Here is a 22,322-nt window from a genome sequence, read left to right as displayed (position 1 = left end):
TCGTAGCCCTGGACTGAAGCTAAGAGGCAGGCTGTTGTTCTCACTCTGGGGAGGACCTGGCCAGAGGTCTGGGTGGGAGCAAAGACCCAGGCGCAGCCTCCCAGAGCAGCAGCCCAGGCCTCGGGCAGGAGTGCGGGGAAGGTGGGCCTGCTCATGCCACCAGCTCCCCCTCCCCCCCCCAGGCAGCCAGCGGCCTGTGCGAGCTCCTGTCTGTCAACAGCTGTGTCTGCCGCGTGAGGCGCATCTACCCGCAGCTGCTCCTGGCCCTGCTCATTCAGGTCCACTACCACATCGGCCTCAACCTGCCCGGCCGCGTGGTTCCTCGCAAGGATGCCAAGAATGACACAGAGCCGCCTGTCTTCGTACCTGTGCGGTATGCTCCGCCATCTCTCTCCATCCCGCTGTCCCTGGCAGGGGAGAGGGCCACCCAGCAAGTCTTCAGGGCAGTCCATCAGTGGACGTTAGCTCTGGGACTAGGAGAGAAAGCAGAAGCACACTTTTATTAGAGTTGCTACTTCATCCCAAAGCTGTCCTTGAGCACCTGCTCTGTGTCCAGCACTGTGCTTAGCACAGGAGCACGGGAAGGAGCCCACCTTTCCCGAGGAGCTCAGCATTGAATTTTCTTCCTCCCTCCCTAGAGACATTATTTGTATTAGGTTTATGTACAAGGCTCAACCAGTTTAATTTTTAATTTTTTATTTTTTTTTTATTTTGACACAGGGTCTTTCTAAGTTGTTGAGGGCCTAAGTTGCAGAGGCTGGCCTCATGTTTTCTTGCCTCAGTCTCTTGAGTTGCTGGGATTATAGGTGTGTGCCACTGTGCCTGGCTGTTTGAGGATTTTTCTTATTAATGTGTAAGAGCTCCTTATATATTGAGGAAATTAACTCTGTCATTTGGAGTCCAGTTTTTAACTTGACCTGAAATTATTTGATTGTCTTTTGCCATTTAAAAATTAATTTTTTTTGTACCAGGAATTAAACCTAGGGGCGCTAAGCCACTGAACCACATCCCCAACCCTTTTTATGTTTTATTTTGAGACACAGGGTATGACTAAATTGCTTAGGGCCTCACTAAGTTGCTGAGGCTGGCTTTGAACTTGTGATCCTCCTGCCTCAGCCTCTCGAGCTGCTGGGGCAGGTGTATGTGTCACCAGGCCCTGAAGAAATTGAAAATTTTTACACAGCCAAGTCTTCTCTTATAAAGCTGTGTTTAGAGGGCAGAGGGCAAGCTGTTGTATAGCTGGACTCAAAGTCAGAAGGGCTTCGATGGAATCTGTGACTTAGTGCTCTGCGTTTTGGGTGTACTAATTTGACCTCTTGGCAGTCGGTTTCCTTCCTTATGAAATGGGTCAGTGATTTCCAACCCATAGGTCTGTTGTGAGAACCAAGTAGGTTCCCATTCCTGCACAACGTCACCTGCCATCTGTAGCCCCTGCCCCTGTGTTTCCACCCCCTGTATTGCACTCAGAGTCACCTTTGACTCAGAAAGCTGATGGGCTCTGGGGAAAACTGAACAGGAGGAAAGAAAGAGGTGCTGCAGGAGAAGGAGGAGCACGGAGTGGGGAAAGTTCTCGCTGTGGAGGACCACAGGGAGGACTGGAAGAAGGCCTGAGTGTCCAACCTCACCTCTACAGAGAGGCGGCCTGGGAGGCAGAAAGCAGGGCGGCCAGGGCCAACCTGAGGGGACCCAAAAGCCACAAGTTGCCTGGCTATAGTGACTGAAAGGCGCATCCCCTACAATGCCCACCAGGAACCTATGACCGTGACCTTATTTAGAAAAAGGGCCTTTACTGATGTAATTACACTAAGGATCTCAACTGAGATCTTTCTGAGCTAACCAAGTGGGCCCTGAATCCACTGTCAGTGTCCTTAGAAGAGGAGAACCGTGGACTCAGAGGGGAGAGGACCTTCAAAGACACAGGCAGAGAGTCGGTGACACTGCTTCTCAGGGAAGCCGGAGGAGGCAGGGAAGGGCCTCCTGAGGAGCCTGTCAGGATGTGTGGCCCTGCCAACGTCTTGAACTTGGGTAGCCAGCCTCTAGATCTAAGAGACTCATTTCTGCTCTTTGAAACCACCCAGTGGTGACTGGCTCAGCAGCTAATGGTAATGAGCACGCTGGGGTGCTCCAGGCTCCGTGATAGGATGGAACCGTGCTGCGAGGCTGTCAGCGCTCAGGTGGTCACTTCCTCCAGCAAGGAGAGGGATGCAGGCAGTGAACCAGCCTGACACTGCTGGCGTGGGTTTGGACTTGATCTCATGAGCATGGCCTGAGGCTCGTGCCCTGAAGTCCAGTTTCTGTGCTCTGCAGCACCCATAGGTATTGAAGCTGCTCTGTGTTGGATCCTTGACTCTCCCGTCCTGGTGCAGGGACACTTTGCCCAGAAAACCCTCCAGGAGGGTGAAACTTGCAGAGCTGCCCAACCACACATAGACTTCTCCCCAAAGTGTCAACTCCGCCCTTTTTTTTTTTTTGGTAGAGGAATTGAACCCAGTGGTGCTTAACCACTCAGCAACATCTCCAGTCCCTTTTATTTTATTTTATTTCATTTTTTTTGAGACAGGGTCTCACTAAGTTGCTGAGGCTGGCTTTAAATTTGTGATCCTCCTGCCTCAGCCTCCCAAGCCGCTGGGATTACAGGTGTGTGCCCCTGTGCCTGGTTCAACTCTGCCTTTTTACAAAGTGGCATGCTGTCATTTTGGACTGTTACAGGCCAATCTTTGGGAGTGGGGTGAAGAGGAAGGGAGATGGATAGGGTCATTTTTTTCAAATGTGAGGCCAGAGTGAGGAAATGGAAACAGCGCAGAGGATGCACTAGGAATTCTGTGTTCAGAAGTTTTGGCCTAAACACATAGTCATCCTGCTGCGGGCGAGGCCCAGGACGGGCAGGCCCAGCTGCAGCTGTCCAGAACTTCTGAGCTCAGTGTCGTCTCCTGAGCCATGCCTGAGAAGGTGACCAAAGCTGCTCTGCAGATGGGGCCTCTCAGGAGGGAAGACCTCGGCAGTGGCAGGAGAATACTAATCTGCCTTAGCCGAAGGCACTAATGCTTGAACTTGAAGAGAAAAACCAAAGGTGGTTCTTCAAATGCAAACCTTCATAGCTCAGCTCAACCACTGCACCAGCACAGGGGCTCCTGGGGCTGGAAGAAGGGCGGACAGGCCAGTATGACAGCTCCTTCCCCAGCGCCCTCTCTCCATGACTGGTAAAGGATGTTCCTGACAGCACAGGTTCCGAAGAACCAGCATGAAACCTCCATGATTCCCATTCCGAAGGCCCTGGCCCCAGTTGGAGCTTTTTTCTCACACTGGATTGCTCTACGTTTAAAAAAGTAGAAACAAGATGGGTACACACCTGTAATCCCAGTGACTCAGGAGGCCAAGGCAGGAGGATGGCGAGTTCAAACCCAGCCTCAGCAACTTGGCGAGACCCTGTCTCTAATAAAATATAGAAAAGGGCTGGGGATGTGGCTTGGTGGTTAAGTGCCCCTGGGTTCAACCCCTGGTACAAAAAAAAAAAAAAAAAAAGTAGAAACATAACAGATGAGGTGGTGCACACCTGTAATCCCAGGTACTCAGGAGGCTGAGATAGGAGTGTCACAAGTTCGAGGCCAGCTTGGGTAACTTAATGAGACCCTGTCTCAAAAAGGAGAGGGCTGAGGTGTAGCTCGGTGGGGGAGCATCCCTGTTCCAACCCTGTACTGAAAGACAAAAGTCTGAAAGCCAAGGGCCAGTTCCTCAGGATGAGGATTCCCGATTTCTGACAGGATTTGTTCTGAGTCACAAGAACCAGCAGCTCTGTCATCTGAGCTCCTCCCACCAGTGCACGGCAAACTCTTCAAGTGCATGGCTAGGTTTTGGGAAAATGTGTACGCTTAAACTTCATTCGGTTCACGTCAGTTTTTATCTTAGTAAAGGTTTATATGCAGTCCTGTGCCTCACAACGAGGATTTGCTCGATGGTGGGCCACATACACCTTGGAGGTCCCCTAGGATTATGGTGGAGGCTGGGTGTGGAGTAGGCTCTACGGTCGAGGTTCACATAAGCACCTCTACGATGCTCATGCAAGAACAAGGTCAACCCACAACGCATTTCTCAGGATATTTCTCAGCGTTAGCCAGGCATCTGGTAGGATCTCAACAGACGGCAGCTCCCTCCCAGGATCCTTGAGGTTACTCAGGAGCCTAAGAAAGCAGAGGCCTGAGTCCCAGGTCGATGAGCGCCCAGGGTGTAAAAGCTCCCCAGGGAACTCTGCTGGGCACCCTGAGGGGAACCTTTTCTTTTTCCCTTCCCTTCCCTTCCCTTCCTTTCTTCTTTTTGCTATTGGGGATTAAACTCAGGGGCACTTAACCACCAAGTCGCATCCCTAGCCACCACGCCTGGCTGGGAATCATTTCTTAAAGGTCCCAAGGAAGGAAAGGACTCCGTACTGGATAGGACAGTGAGTGCCCAAGTGAGCAGAGAGGACTGATCTGCAAGTCGCCCACCCAGCCATGGGCTGGATGGGGAGTGGAGGGGAGAGGGCCGGGGAGGCTGGGGAGGCCCTCTTCAACCTCTTCCTGCAGTGCATGAAGCTCAGGAGAGGGAGCCCTGGCCCTCAGGGACGGGTGACCCAAGCTCTCGGCCCCCTTGTCTTGGCAGCTGGGTGGTGAAGGTGGTGAAGACCCTGCTGCTGAAGATGGGCTGCTCTTACGAGGCCACCTCCCTGGAGGACCAGGGCGGCTGGGAGCTCATGGGGCAGGCCGAGAACCACCATCGTGGAGTATCCCTGCTGGCAAGGTGAGCCCAAGGGACACCTTGGGCAGGGACGGGCGGGACCTCCAGATCTTCAGACAGACTTGGGTTCCCATCTCTCTGAGCAAGACTAGTTGCTCCTTCTGCCAACTCTTCTCTGAAGCGAGGGGTTATTGTCTTCCTTGATAGGTGGACGACACAAACATGAAAGGTGGCACTTACTCTGGGAAGTGACTTTGGTCATAGTGGTCCCTGGCAACCTTAGAGCCTGTAAATTATTTACCAAGCACCTTTACATAGGAAGTTGGTTCCCACACCAATGTAGTGGAAATGATGGTATAAGAGCATCTAGAAATGGCGGTGGAGACAGTCTGCCTGTATCTGAAGTTAAGCCTCTTCCCTGCTGTGTGACCAGGGGCCAGTTATTGCCCTCTATGTCTCTGTTCCCCCTCAGTAGCATGGAAACAATAAGACCCACTTCCCAGAATGGAGTGAGGATTAAATAAGGTATTTTGAACAGCTCCTGGCATGTGGTAGGCTCAGCACAGACTAGCTTCGCTTCCATTACGGTGCCTAGGACAGGCATTAATATGTGTTTTGCACAGGAGCATGCCTAGCTCCAGAGAGGGCAGCCATGTGCCCAAGATCACACAGCCATGTGTGACCTGCTGGTCCTGACCAGAGCTCTCCTCTCAAACACACACAACTTCCTGTGGGTCAGAAGGGACACCTTGACTTCCCTGATGTGTCCCCGGTAGGAGGACCTACCCCGGAGTGCTCAGGAGGGCCCTCTCCCCAGGGTCTTGAGAGACAACCTCATTTACTGAGCACCAGCTATGCTCTATACACCTTGTGAAGAGATGTTACATGGATGATCTCATTTAGTTCTCTCACCGCGCCCGGTGGAATCACTGTTGCTATCCCAGGGGCACACATGAGGATGCTGAAGCCCGGAGAAGTTCAGTGACTGCTCCAAGTCACACACCTAGCACTAGGGCCAGAATGTGAACCCAGGCCATCTCCCTTCTGACTCTGTGTGTGCCTGCCACGTTGTCTTGGGTTCACTGATGGACAGAGCATTGTGTGAGGGCGCACGCATCGGGACCGTCTCCAGAGCCTGCTGCCCCTGCCCCGAGTTCCTGCTTCAGGGGTTCTGGTCAGGGGCCTGAGAATGTGCATTTCTCAGATTCCCAGGTGGTGCTGATGCTGAGCGGTGGGTGGAGGGAGCACCACTTGCTTAGTAGAGTGAGCGAGGCAGCAGGAAGCGGGGAGCCCTTGGCTGGGGGTTCGGCTCTGCTGTCTTCCAGCGCTGTGACTTGAGCAGCTGAAGCTGTGAAATGGGCATGGTAATAGCAACTGCCTCGGAGGGCGATGGTGAGGATCAAATCAAGTAGTGAGCTCAAGGCTTTGGCTGCCACCGGGCACGTAGTAGAGGTCCCTCGCTTCCCCTCCTTCATGTCCCTCCTGGCGTGGCCCTGTGCAGCCAGGGTCTTCAGCTTGTCTCTTACCGACTGGCTCTGTGCCCTTAGGCACATTGTTCTTTGGGCCTCAGTTTCCCCTTCTGTATAATGAAGCAGTTAAACTAGATGCCTCAGAGATCCACCCAGGGGAGAGGGCCTGGGAACCCAGGAACCCAGGTGACCCCAGCTTGGGGGATTTCCAGTGCCATGGCTGAACTCCTACCCAGCAGGTGCCCTGGGGCAGGAGAGCCTGAAGGGACTGTCCCCTTCCCCAGGGCCATGGTGCACTACTCCTGCCAGGAGCTGTGCCGCATCCTCTACCTGCTCATCCCTCTCCTGGAGCGAGGCGACGAGAAGCACAAGATCACGGCCACCGCCTTCTTTGTGGAGGTACCAGTGGGGACTGGGGCATGGGGCAGGGCTTGTCATGGGCTTCAGTTCACAACAGGGGCTGTTTCTTCTGTGCACACAGTTCTTCCCAGCATACAAAGCCTTTCTAGGAGCATGATTTCTCTAAATATGAAGACCTCATGAGCCTCCCTCCCTCGCCCCCTCCGCTCCCCACTCCTCCGCCCCACACTCCCCTGCTGCCCCAGGCCACCAACGACCCTTGCTGGGCACCTCTTTGTGCCAGGCACTGGAGATGCTGATATGAACTTGATCCCACCTGGCCTCCAGGAATTCTTGGTGCTTCAGGGGAAGACTAAGGACACCCTGATTGTAAATGGGGGGCTATAATGTGACTTGTTTGAAGGTGGGGAAGTCCAGACTGTGTTGGGAGAACAGGAAACTCGAGGGAGGAGGTTTCAGGAAGAGCTTCCTGGAGGAGGGAACACCTAACCTGAGCAAGTGTCCATGGGAGGTGCCGGAGGTGGGTGCTGGAGAAGTCAGGAAAAGTCGGAAGGGACAGATCCAGAAGGGGAGTCACTAGTAGCAGCTGCTAATGTTTGTTGAGGACTTACCTTCTTCCAGGCATGTTCCAGGAGCTTTACATTTACTGATCTAGTTCGTCCTCACAGTAATCCTGGGATTGTGTTAGAGGAGGAGACTGAGGCACAGATTTCAGTACCTTTCCCATGATCCAAGTGGCAGATGCAGAATTCTAAGCCAGACATTTGGGCTCCAGAATCCCCGCCTGCCACCTCTTTGTCTTTTACCCCCTTCTCTTAGTTTATTCTCATTGGGGCAAAATATATATAGCATATTTGCCATTCGACCCTTTTAAGTGTACAGTTCAGTGACATTAAGTACATTACATCATGGTGCTTCCATCACTGTCCCACCTCCAGAACCTTTTCATTTTCTCCAACTGAAACTACCCATTAAATATCAGCTCCCCACCCTGTTCTCCATCAGCCCTGGGAACCTCCATTCTACCCTCCTCTTTTTTGGGGGTGGGGAACTAGGGATTGAACCCAGGGGTACTTAACCACTGAGCCACATCCCCAGCCCTTCTTATGTTTTAGTTTGAGACAGGGTCTCAAGGTTGCCTACAATCTTGCTAAGTTGCTGAGGCTAGCTTCAAACCTGCGATCCTCCTGCCTCAGCCTCCCAAGCCACTGGGATGACAGGCGTGTGCCACCGTGCCTGGCTCCATTCTACTTTCTATCCCTATGAATTTGCCTAGTCTAGGTTCTTCAGGTGAGTGGAGGCTCTGTCCTTTTGTATCTGGCCATTTCACTCACTGAGGCAGTCTTCCCAATCTATCCAGGCTGTGGCATGCGTAAACTTCCTTTGGATTGCTGTCGTATGTATATACCATATGTCGTTTATCCTTCATCTGTGGACTGACAATGTAAAGTCCGCTTTCTTGGCCACCACACTTGTCTGCCTTTTGTGACTTGACAGTTGCCATGCAGGTGAGTCCTGGATATTACCAGGGTTTGTTGCTCAGAGACAAGAAGCTCACTGTCTGCTTGGACAGTAAGAAGGACAAGGAAGGCTTCCTGGAAGTGGTGTCATTTGGGCCTTGACAGGTGTGTAAAGTTTGCCAGATGGACAGGAAGCAGCGAGGGCATTCTAGGAACTTCTCGCATCTTTTTCTGCTCTCTGGGTGGACTGTGAGTCTGGAGAAGGGGCCAAGCTGTGTTTGTATTCAATCCCCAGGCCCATCCTGAAGGGGCTCCAATAAGTGGGATTTGGATGGGCAAGTGAGTGCCCAAAGGAACACTGCCAGGCCCTGTGGGCATCTTCAGAATGTGTCACCTCCAGGGAGGACAAACTTGGACTTGGAGTCAGGAGTCCTGGGCACCAGCGCCTGCTTGGTTCTACTTCTGACTTCCCTGACTTGTAAAGGAGGGGAAGGGCCTGGTTCCTGCAGGCCTACTTTGTGCAAACTTCTTTGTGTGTCACCCCACCCATCCACACACAATCCTGCAAATAATTGTGGTGCTTATGACTGGGGGAGGCCAGGGGTGGCTTTCAAGCCCACGCATCCCAGGGAATGCAGAGGTTCTGACCAGGACAGAAGTCTGCTAGAGTCTGACACACAGATTCTTGGGGAAGGGCATGGAGGTTGGACCTTGCTAGACCTCAGGGGGTGTCCCCATGTCCACCGCAAGGTCAGGGACTCTAGGTTTACTGATCTCGGCAATCCTTAGGAGCCCTGAGCACTGGCCCTCCCTCTCTGGGGCAGGTCATCTTGTGGGCTCAGGTTTCTCCACCTCCCCAGCAGAGGTACCTGTGCCTGGACAGAGCCAGACTGGCCAAGTTTGCCGTGGCCCAGGTGCCCCTCCTTTGCACCCCACAGCCCTCTACTTGTGATTGTCCTTGTGTGTGCTTGCTGCTCCTGAGGGCAAGTAAACTCAGGGAGGGAACTATGTGACTTGGGTGAGTCACTTAGCCTGCCTGTGCCTCAGTTTCCTCAATTTGAGGACTGAATCACCCGCCTCATTAAATTTTGACGAGGGTGACGTGTTCACATGTGCCTGAGAACAGAGCCTGGCATGTAGGAAGTGCTTCCTGTGCATCAGCTGTGTCGCCATCACAGTTAACATCACGGCCTCCCGTGCCTGATCCAGGACCTGGTGCAGAGCAGGCCTGAGTATCGCTGTGTGCAAGGATGGGTGGGCAGTGGGTGCAGCCACTCTTCCCTATCCCCTCCCTCTGGTCAATACCCTGCCCTCTCCTGCAGCTCTCCCTGTCCCCTGTGCTCCCCATCTCACAGACAGGGGACTTAATAGTGGCGGTAGGTATTAGGCAAGGGCACGATGGGACAGGTGTTTTGGCGGCTGACAGCAGGAACTGTGAAGGGAGGGCATGAGGGAGAGGAGGGGAGAGCAGGCCTGTGCCTGTTGTTGGCTGGGACCCTGAACCAGGGTTAGCCATGGGGACAGGAAGGAAGGAGCCTGAGTTCATGTTAGGCCGCACCGAGGCCTCAGGTGTTCCCTAGTCTCACGTTTCAGCCCAAGGAGGAAGGCTTGATCTTCGCACTCATGGAAGCCCCCAGGTGGCCATGAAGGTTTCTGGGTGCTGCTTCAGGATGCTCTGGGTTCCCTGGGCCCAAGGTAGTCATCCTGGGAGAGGCCCAGGCAGTGTCAAGCATGGCTCCAGGGGTTGAGTTTTGGACAGAGCCATGGAAGGTGATGGGGTCAGAGAGGAGGTGGGCATCCCGGCAGAAGGCCATCCTGCCAGCACAGAAGGGACAAACAGCCCAGCCATTCTGGAAACAGAGGGCAGCTTGACTGGAAGCTGGTTGGCCAGTGTAGGAGTGTGGGCTGTGGGGTGGGCAAGGTGCGAATGAGGCCACAGGGGCCAGCAGGGGCTGGATGGCACAGGCAGGGAGAGACTCAGGGCCCTGAGTTGGGGAGAGACATGGTCAGTTTCACCATGAGATGGTGATGGACATCCAGACGAGGTCTCTAGCCAACTTGGTTTACATGTCTGCAGCTCTGGGCAAAAGCTGAGCCTGGTTTTCCCCAGGCATGGGAGACCGGTGGGTGAGCACCCACACCTCGGCCTGGGAGTAATTGCCGTTGGTTTCCTCAGCTTCTCCAGATGGAGCAAGTGCGCAGGATCCCCGAGGAGTACTCTCTGGGGCGGATGGTGGAAGGTCTGAGCCACCGTGACCCTGTCATGAAGGTGCTGTCCATCCGAGGCCTGGTCATCCTGGCCCGTAGGTCTGAGAAGGTGAGTGGAAGGTACCTAGCCCAGCAGAGACACCTAGCCCAGCCTGGCCCTGAGCTGGAGGAGTATGGAGCTCAGCCATCAGTATTTCAGGTGTTCATGGCTGGAATCACAGTCTCCATTTTCGCCCATCCTCAGTGGTTGCATCTGTACAACGGATCTGCCTTTGTAATCCATATATATTATATTCTTTTTGAATAGTTTCTAATCCAAGTTTCCCACAATGACTCTGAAGGCAGGTGCTAGGAGGGAAAGGAGTGGCAATAGTTATTGTCTTTTTTCAGATCATCAGGAAACAGAGTTGCAGACTGTTGGTGCATTATTAGCATTTTTAAAAGTGCTTTGTGTTTCTGCTATACTGTAGCAGCTCAGGATGTAGCCAGAACAAAGGGACAGGGCATAGCTGTAGGAAGCTGACTGAAAGTGCAAGATGTCACCTACCTAGTGCCAACAAAGGGGATTGACAACAAAGAGCCTAGGGGTCCTGGCCAGGAAGGAGTCAGTAAGGCCAAAGAGGGCTTCAGGAAGAGGGAAGATCTTAAGTGAGGGCATTCCGGGCAGGTGGATATACAAAGGCCCGGGGGTGGGAGTTGGTGAACCAGAGACCGAGTTTCCTGCCTGCTAGCCCAGTTAGGAACCCCTTTCCCAAATGGCTCTGTTCCACAGACGGCCAAGGTGCAGGCCCTCCTGCCCTCCATGGTGAAGGGCCTGAAGAGTGTGGATGGGGTGCTAGTGGTGGAGGCGGTCCATAATCTCAAGACCATCTTCAAGGGGCAGGACCGAAAGCTGGTGGACAGCTCAGTCTACGTGGACATGCTGCAGGTCCTACTGCCGCACTTCAGTGATGTAAGGAATCCCAGAGTGAGGGAGGCACAGGGAGGGGGTCCTCTACTAACATGGGGACTGTAATACCTCTCCTCCTGACCCTACCCTGTCGGGTTCTGGGTAGGGCCAAGTCAGCCCAGAGGAAAAGGCACCTATTCCAACTGGTCCATGTCTTTTTGTAATTAGTTCAACCAGAGAAGATTACTTATTCTAATCGGTCCTCCTGGAGGGAGCAATTCTTTGTAATCAAGTCTACCCAGAGAAGGTGATCCTGTATCACTCATTCACCTAAAAAGGGGATACTTTTTTTTTTTAACCAGTACTGGTAGAGGGGGGCATTTTCCCACTTGGCACCAAGGCACCTATTAGGGGGGACCCTGGCTGGGAAGAATTAAGAGAGCTCCAGACCTGGGCTTGGGTTAAGAGACCACTGGCCCCGGATGAGCCCCATTGGGTGCCCTCGGCTGTTCTTTGTCTCTGCGTCTTCGTGCCTGGAGGGCCCCTCAGGACGAGGGAAAAGAAGGCCCTGGAGCCTCCTCCTAGAGGAGGGGCGTTCTGAGCCTTGGGTCTGCTGCAGTCAAGAGAGGATGTGCGCCTCTCCTGCATCAACATATACGGGAAGGTGGTCCAGAAACTTCGGTCGCCCCGTACTCAGGCCATGGAGGAGCAGATGATCAGTACCTTGGTGCCCCTACTGTTGATCATGCAGGAGGGCAACACCAAGGTGGGCCAGGTGAGTGTGTGCAGGCAACTGGGACTGCAGGGTCCTCTCCCTTTGTGGAAACAACCCAGGATTGCAAACAACCCATTGGGGGACAGTTATTTATGTCCAGCCACGTCTGTTTTCCAAAGGTGTCCATGTCAGGATTCCTCCTAAAAACGTCTGACTTCACTTGTATGTCTTCAAATAGGAATTGATTTTCTAAAATCCAGTTTTACATTTTTTTTTTCTGGAACATGTTCAGACTGTCTTAGAATTTCATAGCTCTGGTATTCTCTTCCTCTTCATCACCAGAAATGTGTGAAGACCCTGTTCCGCTGTTCTTGCTTCATGGCTTGGGAGTTGCCAAAAAAAGCTTATAGTCGGAAGCCCTGGGACCACCAGCAGCAGACGGTGGCCAAAATCTGCAAGTACCTTGTGAGTTTCCAGGCTCTGCTCAGTCTCCTTATGAGTGGTTGGAGGTGGGGATTCCAGCCTTCTCTCATCCTTCTTTTCACACCAGCATCCTGATGAACAATTTCCATGACCACCTACAAGTTTTTGGCTCTGGAACACCCATCTCTGACTTCTCCCCACCTCTGTGGTCCCTCTCCACTGGCTTACCAGACACCTCCAATGACCCACAGGCACTTCAAGTTATGTGTCTCTTTTGAACTTACAGACTTCCCTTTCAGTCTTGCTCTGACCCTCTAGGTCCTCAAAGCAGAAACCTAGACTCACACTAGACTCCTTTCTCTCCTCTCCTTCCACATCTGATCAGTCTTAAAAATTCTGATATCTCTCAGTGGGGCCATTGGTCAAACTATCTGGGGGGTCTCCCAGCCTTTAATCTTATTGCCTTTACTTTTAATCCACTGCCCACCCAGACCACCAGGGTAGCATTGTTAAAACACTAACTTCTCTCTATATTTACATGTATAATATATATTACAGTACATATTTATATTATACATTTATATATTATATTATATTATATTATATTATAACATACATAATATAACATATACATATATATTTATTTATTTATAATAATGGTAGATAATATTTTCTGTGTTGCTCAGGATGGAACCCAGGACCTTCCACATACTAGGCAAGCACTCTATCACTGAGCCACATCCCCAACCCCTAGCCTGTCTACATGGTATCCCTGCCTAAGGGGTTACAGTGGCCTCCTTTTCTGCAATAGCAGTTCCCAGGATGAAATGCTAGTTTCATCAGATATGCCCCAGGTTGGGGGTGGGGTGGAGAAGTAGTTCTAGGACAAATAAATTTAGGCAATGCTTCATGATATGTGCATCTCAGCACATGAAAGACTCTGAGATATTCTGTGCTAAGGAAAAGTGTTTGTGGTTGTTGGCTTCAAGGTCAACTTATTTAACCACAGAAGCCCCTCGCTAGGTGGTACCTGGAGGCAGCCTGAGTAGGAGCGAGCCATGCAGGCGCTGTGAAGTGTGGCAGTGCAAATGCAGAACGTTTGGCAGGCTTACTGTCGGGTCCCACTCTCCCCTTCCTGTGAGATTAGCTTGGAAGGTTTAGGAGGAGCTGTGTTGGGTCAGCCCTGTAGAAGGGAGGGGAGGGGTCCGGTGCCAGAGGAAGAAGTGGAACTGCATTGAAGCTTCAGCGGAGGTCTCAGCCAACCCTATGACCCTGCCGTGAGAGCCTCTAAATGGGCCCAGGGGTCGGTCCACATAGAAATATGGCCTATATAAAATTTTATATATATGTAATATAATAAATATATAACATATATTTATATATATAAATATGGGCCACATAAAAGTTTTATACATATTTAAATATATATGTATATATATAAATATATATAGGTCATATAAACTTTTTTTTTTTTTGAGACCGGGTTTCACTGTGTTGCCCAGGCCAGCCATAAACTCCTGGGCTCAGGCAATCTTCCTGCCTCAGTCTCCCAAGTAGCTGGGATTGCAGGAATGTGCTACCACACCTGGCTGGAGTCAGGTCTTTATGTTCCTGTGTCCCTCTGTCACTGGATGCCAAACACCCTGGGAAGGTACATGGTCTGGGCCAGGCAGTTTCCAGCAGGCAGTCCCAATAGCTGGGGGACCAAGTTCTTCCCATCTGAAGGCGTGAGTCGGCAATCTAACGGGAATCTAATGTAAACATGCAAGTATGAGGCACCCCTGCTCTCAGCCGTGCTCAAAGGCCCTGCAGTCAAGTGTGTAATATTATTTCCATCACTTTACAGAGGGGAGAGAGGTCTGGAAGAAGTTTGGTCAGCATCGCTAATTCACATGCTTACAGTGGCCAGTGACAGGCAGACAATGATCATGAGTGACATGGATATAGTGGGGCCTGTGAGCCAGGAGAATCCCGGCCCTGCCAAAGGCTGGAGGGGAGAGCTCCAGCTCCCACATAAGCCCCTCTTGCCAGGTCCTCTGGTTTTACAAGAAAAGTTTGAAACCTACACTTTTATGACATTAATGAACAACCAATGTAGCTTATCGATTGGCCACTGCTTGGCCAGCTACCTGTGGCAGCCAGCTTGTGCCCCTCCACAGCAGACCTCTGTGGATTCTCACTTTCTTCCTTGCTCTCCAGGCGATCAACAGCTTTGCTCATGTGAAGGTCACATGGGCTTTAACTTTAAGAAAGGTCAGTAGCTGGTTGTGGTGGCCCACACCTGTAATCCTAGCAACTCGGGAGGCTGAGGCAGGAGGATTGCAAGTTTGAGGCCAGTCTTAGCAATTTAGCAAGGCCCAAAGCAACTGAGTGAGACTATGACTCAAAGTAAAAAATATAAAAAAAGGACTCAGGCTACATCCCCAGTACCAAAAAAAAAAAAAAAAAAAAAAAAAGGAAGAAGAAAACAATGAACAAGAATAGGAAGAGGAAGAAGAAATCGATAACCTGTTGAACCTGCTGTTCATTTGTTCATTCATTCATTCATCCAACACTTTCTGGGCACTAGTTCAGGCCCTGTTCAGGGTGCTGAGGACTCAGCTGAACGAAAGGGTCCCTTATCTTGGGAGAGCTCCCTGTAAGCAGGACAATGGCATAAAGAATCTCAACACGGTGCCATGATGGGATGTGCAAGATGCTGCAGAAGCATCAAGGGTGGCGGGTGAGCTGGGCCTGAGGGTCGTGGAAGGCTTCAAGGAGGAGGTGGCATCTGAGTTGAGGTTGGAAGGGTGAGAGGCAATTTGTTGGATGAAGAAGAGAGGGAAGAACTTTCTGAATAGGAGCAATTGCTTGTGCAAGGCACAGATCTGGGGGAGCAGGCCATGCCCTTGGTCCCTAGCAGGGTGTGTGGCAGGCGGAGGTGGGGGAGGGGGAGGGATGTTGGTTGGAAGCGCAGCATGCTAGCCCTGCAGTAGGCTCTGTGAAGGCGTTGCATGCCAGGCCACGGGGTTTAGGCTCGGTGTGCAGGCTGTGTCCACAGGAGAGCGATCCGATCAGATCCCCATCATCTCCCTCAGCCTCTTAGCTGGACACCTCCCAGTTCCTACTCATCAAATCCACTCTGACTACTACTGTCAGACTATTTTGCCCTAACGCTGCTTTGCCATTGCCCTGCCACAAGTGAATTCTGGCTTTCTACTTTCCAATGCATGAGTTAATCCCATTCCTGTTTGGATTTTCAGAGCCTTTCACTCCCATTTATTCCCCCATTGCACTACAACTTGAATCCTTGACCCTGGTCAGACCTATCTCCCTGCCTGTCAGGTCCTCATGCCATGTCCATTCCCATCTTGGGAGTAGTATCTGCATTTGGGAACTTTCCCTCAGGCTGCTGCAGGGGAAGGATTGGAGGGGAGACACACAAGGCAGGAACACCATTGCAGTCGGCTAAGAGGAGATGAGGCCTGGCCTCTGGGGGCCTCAGGCAGAGGACAGAGACACAGGGAGCAGGAGACAAACACTTGGCTGTTGGGCAAGGTCACTACTTCTAAATTCAAGATGGGTAGATGGGGAATGAGTCTCTCTGAGGACCCAGCACTTTTGGGGCTTCTCTTTGCTCCAGGTAAACACCCATCGAGACAATGCCTTCACCTTCCTCAGCCAGAGCCTGGAGTACGCCAAGAACTCAAGGGCCTCCATCCGGAAATCCTCGGTCATGTTCATAGGTAACCTGCTCTCGCATAACCAATTCTGCTTCCAGGGGCCTGCCTCCTGTCCAGTCTGCTTCCTTATAGGATGCCAGCCCATCTAGAACTGGGCAGATACCTCCCCTTACGTGCAAGGCTTAGCTAGCTGTCAGCTATGCTGCACGTTACAATGGTCTTCCCTCCTCAAAGATTGTGGCTAAGGAGGTGGGCCTCAGGCTGATTCAGCCTAAAGCCTTTGTACAGGTCACAACCCTGGCAACTCTACACAGCAGACTGCTATTTCCCTTGAATATAGCATAGGTTTGAGCTCAGTAGGAGCCTGGGCAAATACCACATTGACTGCAGTAGTAGGGACCAAGTGGGTGGACAGTCAAGTAGAATCTCCTTCCATTATCCCTTCCTGTATCACCCCAACTGGGTCATTTATTCCCATGGAGTCTCAGTTTCCCCATCTGTAAATGGAGATCAACTCCTTTTTCACAAACTGGATGAGAATATTTTTTAAAAGGTGTGGTCTGGTCCATCAAGGTGCTCAATGTCAGTTGTTTTCATTCTTCCCACAATCCCATCCTCAGTATCAACCAATACTTCCCACAATCACAATTTCTGCCTTTCTGTGAAGAAACCAAATAACAGATTCCCCTTGCCCAAAATCCTCCCAAATGACCCTTCTGATGGTATGTTTGGATGCACATCCATTCTTCTCTCTTGCCCCCAAATAACCATGTTCCCTTCGCTGAGGACCAGGAGACCTTGCTGCAGACAAGCCTGGAGGTGATGACCTTTGTAAAGTGAAATTTCTTTTATTGTTTTCCCCAACTTATTTGCTGTTTCTCATCCATCCACCCACCCACCCACCCAGTCAGGCAGTCATTCCTGCATCCACCCAGACAGCTATCTATCCATCTGTCTATCCATCCATCCATCCATCCACCTATCCATCCATCCACCCACCCATCCATCCATCCATTCACCCACCTATCCATCCATCCATCCATCCATCCATCCATCCATCCATCCACCCACCCACCCATCCATCTATCCACCCACCCACTTATACACCCATCCAACTACCTAGCCACCCACTCATCGATTCATCCATCCACCCATGCATCCATCCTTCTGTTGGTTTATTTGGCAAGTATTGGTTGACACCTACTCTGTACTAGGCATGATGCTTTGGCTAGAGAAATAAAGAGCACACGTTGGGAGGTATGCTGATAGGTGGGCAAGGAGTGGGAAAATGATCTGTTGACATGATCATGCTAGGACAGAGAAACAATGCCTAGGACTGAGGGCATGCCTGAGAATGTAAGGGGCAGCTTAGAGGCAGCTTCTCACATGGAATGACATCTATTTCCTAGCTGCTGATTTAAGTCTTGCTCCAAATCACCCACTTCTAAAAATGCTAGTGTTTAACACCCTGTTCCAGGGCCTGTGCTGGGGAAACAATGATGAGCAGAGACTGGCTCTGCCCACAGACAGCTCCTGACACATTGCAGTGCTTCTTCACCTCTTCTGGGTTGTAGATCTTTAGTGAGACTCAAAGAAAGTTATGAATGCTTTCCCTAGAAAAATGCACAATATGCATATAATTTTGCATGTTATTTTAGGATCATCAGAGACTTCCTTTCCCATTCTCACTCTCCAAGTAGACTTAAGATCAAGAAACTTCTGGTCTGGTGGAAGATTAAGATTCATAAATCACAAGCAAAATATAATATAGTATAGGTAGAGGAAACTCAGGTACTCTGAGAACCCAGACAGGCAACTAACAGCCTGGGGGCACGATCAGGAAGGACTTCTCGATAAATTGAACATGCAAGGACAAGTAAACTGTGAGGGAAGGACCTACAGAGAAGTGAGAGGGACAGGGCCCATGCAGGGACCTGTAGGTGCTGTGGGAGCCAGACACACAGGCTGGCAGCAGTAAGGGATGAGCAATGTGGCTATAGGGTCACTGGGAGCAGCTCCTTGACCCTGCACAGTTGAGTCTCAGCCCCTCCTGAGAGGGGTGCAAGGTACAGAGTGTCCTGCATGTTATTGCTGCCCATACTCGCCAGAGAAGTGGACAGCAGAGGCAGCTCTTTCCATGTCACAGATGAGTAAAGGCCCAGCCTAAGGTGGCACCGTTCGTCCATTGTAGATCCTGCCCCTATTCTGGTGCTATTACTGCCCACTGGAACTTTCCCAGCCTGTCTTAGGAAATCTGCTCCCTGTCAAAATGAAGTCCGCCTTTCCTGTCCTCATTGTGAGCTGCAGGAGGGCCAGGAAAGCTTCCCTGAGGGTCTGGTGGGGGGTGAGGTGGGTGGTATCATAATCAGGTGGACACCCTCACCTCTTGGATTATGCTCAAGGGTCCCTGGTCCCCTGCATGGAGAGCATAATGACGGAAGATTGGCTGAGCGAAGTGAAAGGTGGTAAGTCATGCCCTGGGTTGGTGATATGTCTGGGGCAGTGATTCAATGAGCAGGATCAGAGTGGGCAACAGGGAAAGCAGGACATGTTCTAAGACCAGGGTCTTCCGCTTACTTCAGTTGTGCTCGTCTTTATCTGGAGTGGGTACAGTGTTAGATACCTCGGGGTTGCTAAGAGGCAGAACACACAGCCCCACTCTGGGGAGCTTGCAATCTCATTAAAGATATGAGTTTCAAAAAGGAGAACAGAAACCACATTGAGCAAGGTGAATAGTCTAGACCCTTATGGGGGCACATGTTCATTTTGCAACAGAGGAAGCTGATGGTAGGCTGGGGCAATCTCAGGGCTTCCGAGAGGAGGCTGGTGTTGATTCAGGCTTTGAAAGGTGTGAACCATCAAAGGGCCGGGAGGAAAGTGAGATGAGGGGATGCTGAGAAGAGGGTACCCAAGTCAAGGAATGGAGGAAGGATGAGGCGTGAGACCTGCTTAGGGGCCTTATCTTGACGTGTGACCATTTTCCTCCCCATGACTCAGCTCTGGAAAACTTGAGACATGATCCAGAAGCGTCAGTGTGCATCTATGCAGCCCAGGCCCAGGACCACATCCTGGCCAGCTGCTGGCGGAACTCATGGCCGCTGCCACATGGGGACTCATGGATGTGTGACCCAGCCACCACGCACCGCTGGAGCCCCAGTTGTGAGAATTTGCCCACTTCCCACCAACGGCGCTCTTGGATCATGCAGGCGCTGAGCTCCTGGAAGATGTCCTTGAAGCAGTGATGTCCCAGAGCCTCCAACCCTGCTCAAGGAGGCCAAGCACAACTGTGCTCACTATAAATACCTGTGACTTACCCCTCCATCGTAAGCGTTTCCTCACGAAGACGCCCCAGGCTCCAAGCAGCTGTCACTCTGTGCGACAAATCTGTAAAGATTTGTCATGGCGTTTGCTTGTTGACTCGTTTGACATTTACTGATAAATTTAGGCTGTTTTGTCCACTTTGTATAACTGGGGAAGCTGAGGCTCAGAGGGGTAAAGTGGCTTGCCCCAGGCTGTGCTGTAAGCCTGCTGGACATGTTAGTCCACCTTCCCTTCATTATAAGAGCTAAAGGTGGTGATTATTTGGGTGGCCTTTGGGGGGAAGGAAAGGAGGGGAAAAGAAGAGAACCCCCCCCCACAAATCTCATGACATCTGCATAGCCCAGAATCCTGATCTGAGTCCCACCCTTGGGTCTTGGCCTGGTGATTTCCCACCACTGACATGAGTAGTATTTGTTGAGCTCTTAACCCGGGCCAGGACTGCTCTGGGTACCAGTGATAAGACATGAATGAGACCCAGCCCCAGGTCATGAGCCCAGATCCAGAGTCTGATGCAGCAATTCTCAACTAGGGGTGCCTCTGATTCCCCAGGAATATTTCCCAACATCTGGAGACGTTTCTGGCTTGAGGGAGGGGATGCTATTCACATCTGGTGGACACAGACTCGGGATGGTTCTAAGCATTCTACAGTGCACAGGACAGTCCGCGCAACAAGGGATCATCGAGCTCAAATTGTAAAGTTCTGAGGTTGACAAAGTTTGGTATAATAGATGATTAAAACACATATAAAGACACCAAAAGCACACTGGGGGTTTGGGAGACTTTTGAGTCCAGAGGAGGTGCATGGGTCAGCTGGGGGTGGGGGTCAGACAAGGTTTCCCAAGAGAAGAACCCCCTGGGGACTTGGAAAGATGACTACATATGGGGCTCGCGTTGAGGGGCGCAGGGCATGCAGGACCAAGGACCAGTGGCAGATTCGTAGTGTGATGGAGACTAGAGAGCAGGGAGAGGAGGGCAAGGCCTTGGAGGCTGTGTTGAGGAGGAAAACTTTATCCACAGAGCCATGGGAAAGCACTGTGGGTGTTAAGCAGGGGAGAGGTGTGTGGATGTCAGCTTTAAAAACTTCCTCCTCCTGGGGATACATTGTACAGCTATTCTGGATAGGGACCTGTCACTGTTTGGTCATAGTTTATGCATATCCATGACCCAGCAATTCCACTTGTGATGGATGACTGAGCCAATGGTGCCCCCACATTTAGGGGTGAACCAGGAACAGGGTGGGTGGGGTGGGAAACAAAGCAGGGGATCGAGGTCAGTCTGGACACAGTGAATTGAGGTCCTTGTCAACATGGTAATGAAGACATCCATGAGGATGCTGGCTGCTTCCGTGGACAGAACATGTCACTCCAAAATTTATATGTTGAGATCCTAAACCCCAATATGATGGTATTAAGAGGTGAGGGTCTTTACGGGGTGATTCAGGATTAATGAATGGGCTTAGTGCTCTTGGATACCCAAAAACTCCCTCATCACTTCTATCATGTGAGGACATGGTAAAAAAAGATGGCACCTACGAAGCAGAAGCTGTCCCTTATCAGACGTAAACTTGATGGTGTCTTCATCTTGGATACTCTAGCCTCTAAATTTGTGAGGAATAAACATTTGTTGTTTATAAGTCACAAAATCTGTGGTATTCTATTATAGCAGCCTGATCAAACTGAGGCAGCTGCATGAGGGCTGCAGAGAGGACTGAGATGGAAACATTTGTGCACAGGGAGGGCGATGAGATTCTCTGGGAGTGTGTGGGGGGGGAGAGAAGTCTGAGGAGCTCATCACCTAAGCTTTTGCTGTGGATGAGGAACCCATGAAGTTGACTACACAATTGTACTTCAGTAAATGATAGACCAAGGCCATTGGGATTCTGGACCTGAGAGGGACGAGGAGGGGTGGTCTATTTGCATAACCCTTTCATTGCCAAGAATGTTCATAACCATTGACATTTTTTGAGACTCAACAGTAGCCTTGTGGATTGACAGAGGATAGGTCAGCTTTCTTGCCCACAATCCACAGATGAGGACACAGCCTGACACATCTTAAGGAGGGATGGCCCTTGCCAAGGTCACACGAGGGAACCAGTGGGGGCATGGATATCCAAAGTCCTCAACTGACATAACCAAGTTCTTTCTACTCAGAGATACTGCTGCTTTCATTCGCCAGTACGCAGGTCTGGGATGGTCTTGACAAATGACAACTGCTGTATTCTGTGTTTGGATGGCCTCTGAGCATAGCAGTCATTGATATGGTCAGTTATTAGCCAAGGCCCCTAAGTAGCTTCAAGAACACTGGGAAGGTCACTTTCTCTCTCTGACACTCCCCTACCATTACCTATAAAATGGGTTTGTATAGTTCTTATAGGGACCAAGTGAAAAAAATGGAAGCCACCACTGACTGAACATGGTTTGTCCCCACCCAAACTCATGTGGCATGGTCTTTGATGAGTGGTGTTGGAGGGAGATGTGTTTGGACCTGGGAGCAGAGCCTCATGAAAGGATTGCTGCCTTTCTTGCATGAGCTCTTGCTTTCACAGGACTGGCTAGTCACTGTAAGAGAGGGTTGTCATAAAGCAAACCCACTAGGGTGTTCTCTATTTTGCACACGCCTGCTCTGGACCTTTGCATATGCTTCCTGCCATGAGTTGAAGCTGCAGGTAGCCCTTGCCAGAAGCTGAGAAGATGCTAGAATCATGCTCTTGGACTTCCCAGGCTCCAGAATCATGAGCCAAAATAACTCTCTTTTTAAAAATAAATTACCCAGTCTCAGGTGTTCTGTCATAGCAACTGAAAATGGACTAAAACAGAAGAAAAAGCACTTTGTAGGCTCTGTACTTAAGAAGGGAAAAGATAATGAAGAAGGGAATAAGGAAAGAAACCAGGGTTAAGGGGTGAGCATGGAGGAAGAAGTATAAAAAAGGAGACTTGGATTTGGAGGAAAGAGAACACTTGGACTAGGTGTTCTGGATAGATGTAGAGAGTTAAAAGACAGACCCAGTTCAGGACCTGGAAGGGTCATGATTCCTCAGCATCCTCTTTAGCTTTGCTCTCTCCCTCATCCCCATATCAAATAATGGCCAAGCCTGCCAACTCCACT

At 51.0% G+C, this 22,322-nt stretch overlaps 1 protein-coding gene across 1 annotated transcript in view; it reads left to right on the top strand.

Annotated features, from left to right (window-relative positions):
- Nucleotides 1-19,158, top strand: part of Mroh7 (maestro heat like repeat family member 7) — a 48,710-nt gene extending 29,552 nt beyond the window's left edge. The window contains exons 13-22 of the mRNA XM_047516404.1: nt 183-373; nt 4,636-4,773; nt 6,464-6,578; nt 10,176-10,316; nt 10,980-11,159; nt 11,716-11,871; nt 12,154-12,276; nt 15,857-15,959; nt 18,299-18,361; nt 18,894-19,158. Of these exons, the coding sequence (XP_047372360.1) occupies nt 183-373; nt 4,636-4,773; nt 6,464-6,578; nt 10,176-10,316; nt 10,980-11,159; nt 11,716-11,871; nt 12,154-12,276; nt 15,857-15,959; nt 18,299-18,361; nt 18,894-19,138 (1,455 nt within the window). The 3' untranslated portion in view covers nt 19,139-19,158. The remainder of the gene's footprint in view (nt 1-182; nt 374-4,635; nt 4,774-6,463; nt 6,579-10,175; nt 10,317-10,979; nt 11,160-11,715; nt 11,872-12,153; nt 12,277-15,856; nt 15,960-18,298; nt 18,362-18,893) is intronic.
- The last annotated feature ends 3,164 nt before the right edge of the window (nt 19,159-22,322 follow it).

Source organism: Sciurus carolinensis, chromosome 1 (assembly GCF_902686445.1).
Source record: "Sciurus carolinensis chromosome 1, mSciCar1.2, whole genome shotgun sequence".
NCBI lineage: Eukaryota > Metazoa > Chordata > Mammalia > Rodentia > Sciuridae > Sciurus > Sciurus carolinensis.
Note: the sequence above shows the minus strand (reverse complement) of the source record. Positions and strands in the feature narration are given on the sequence as shown.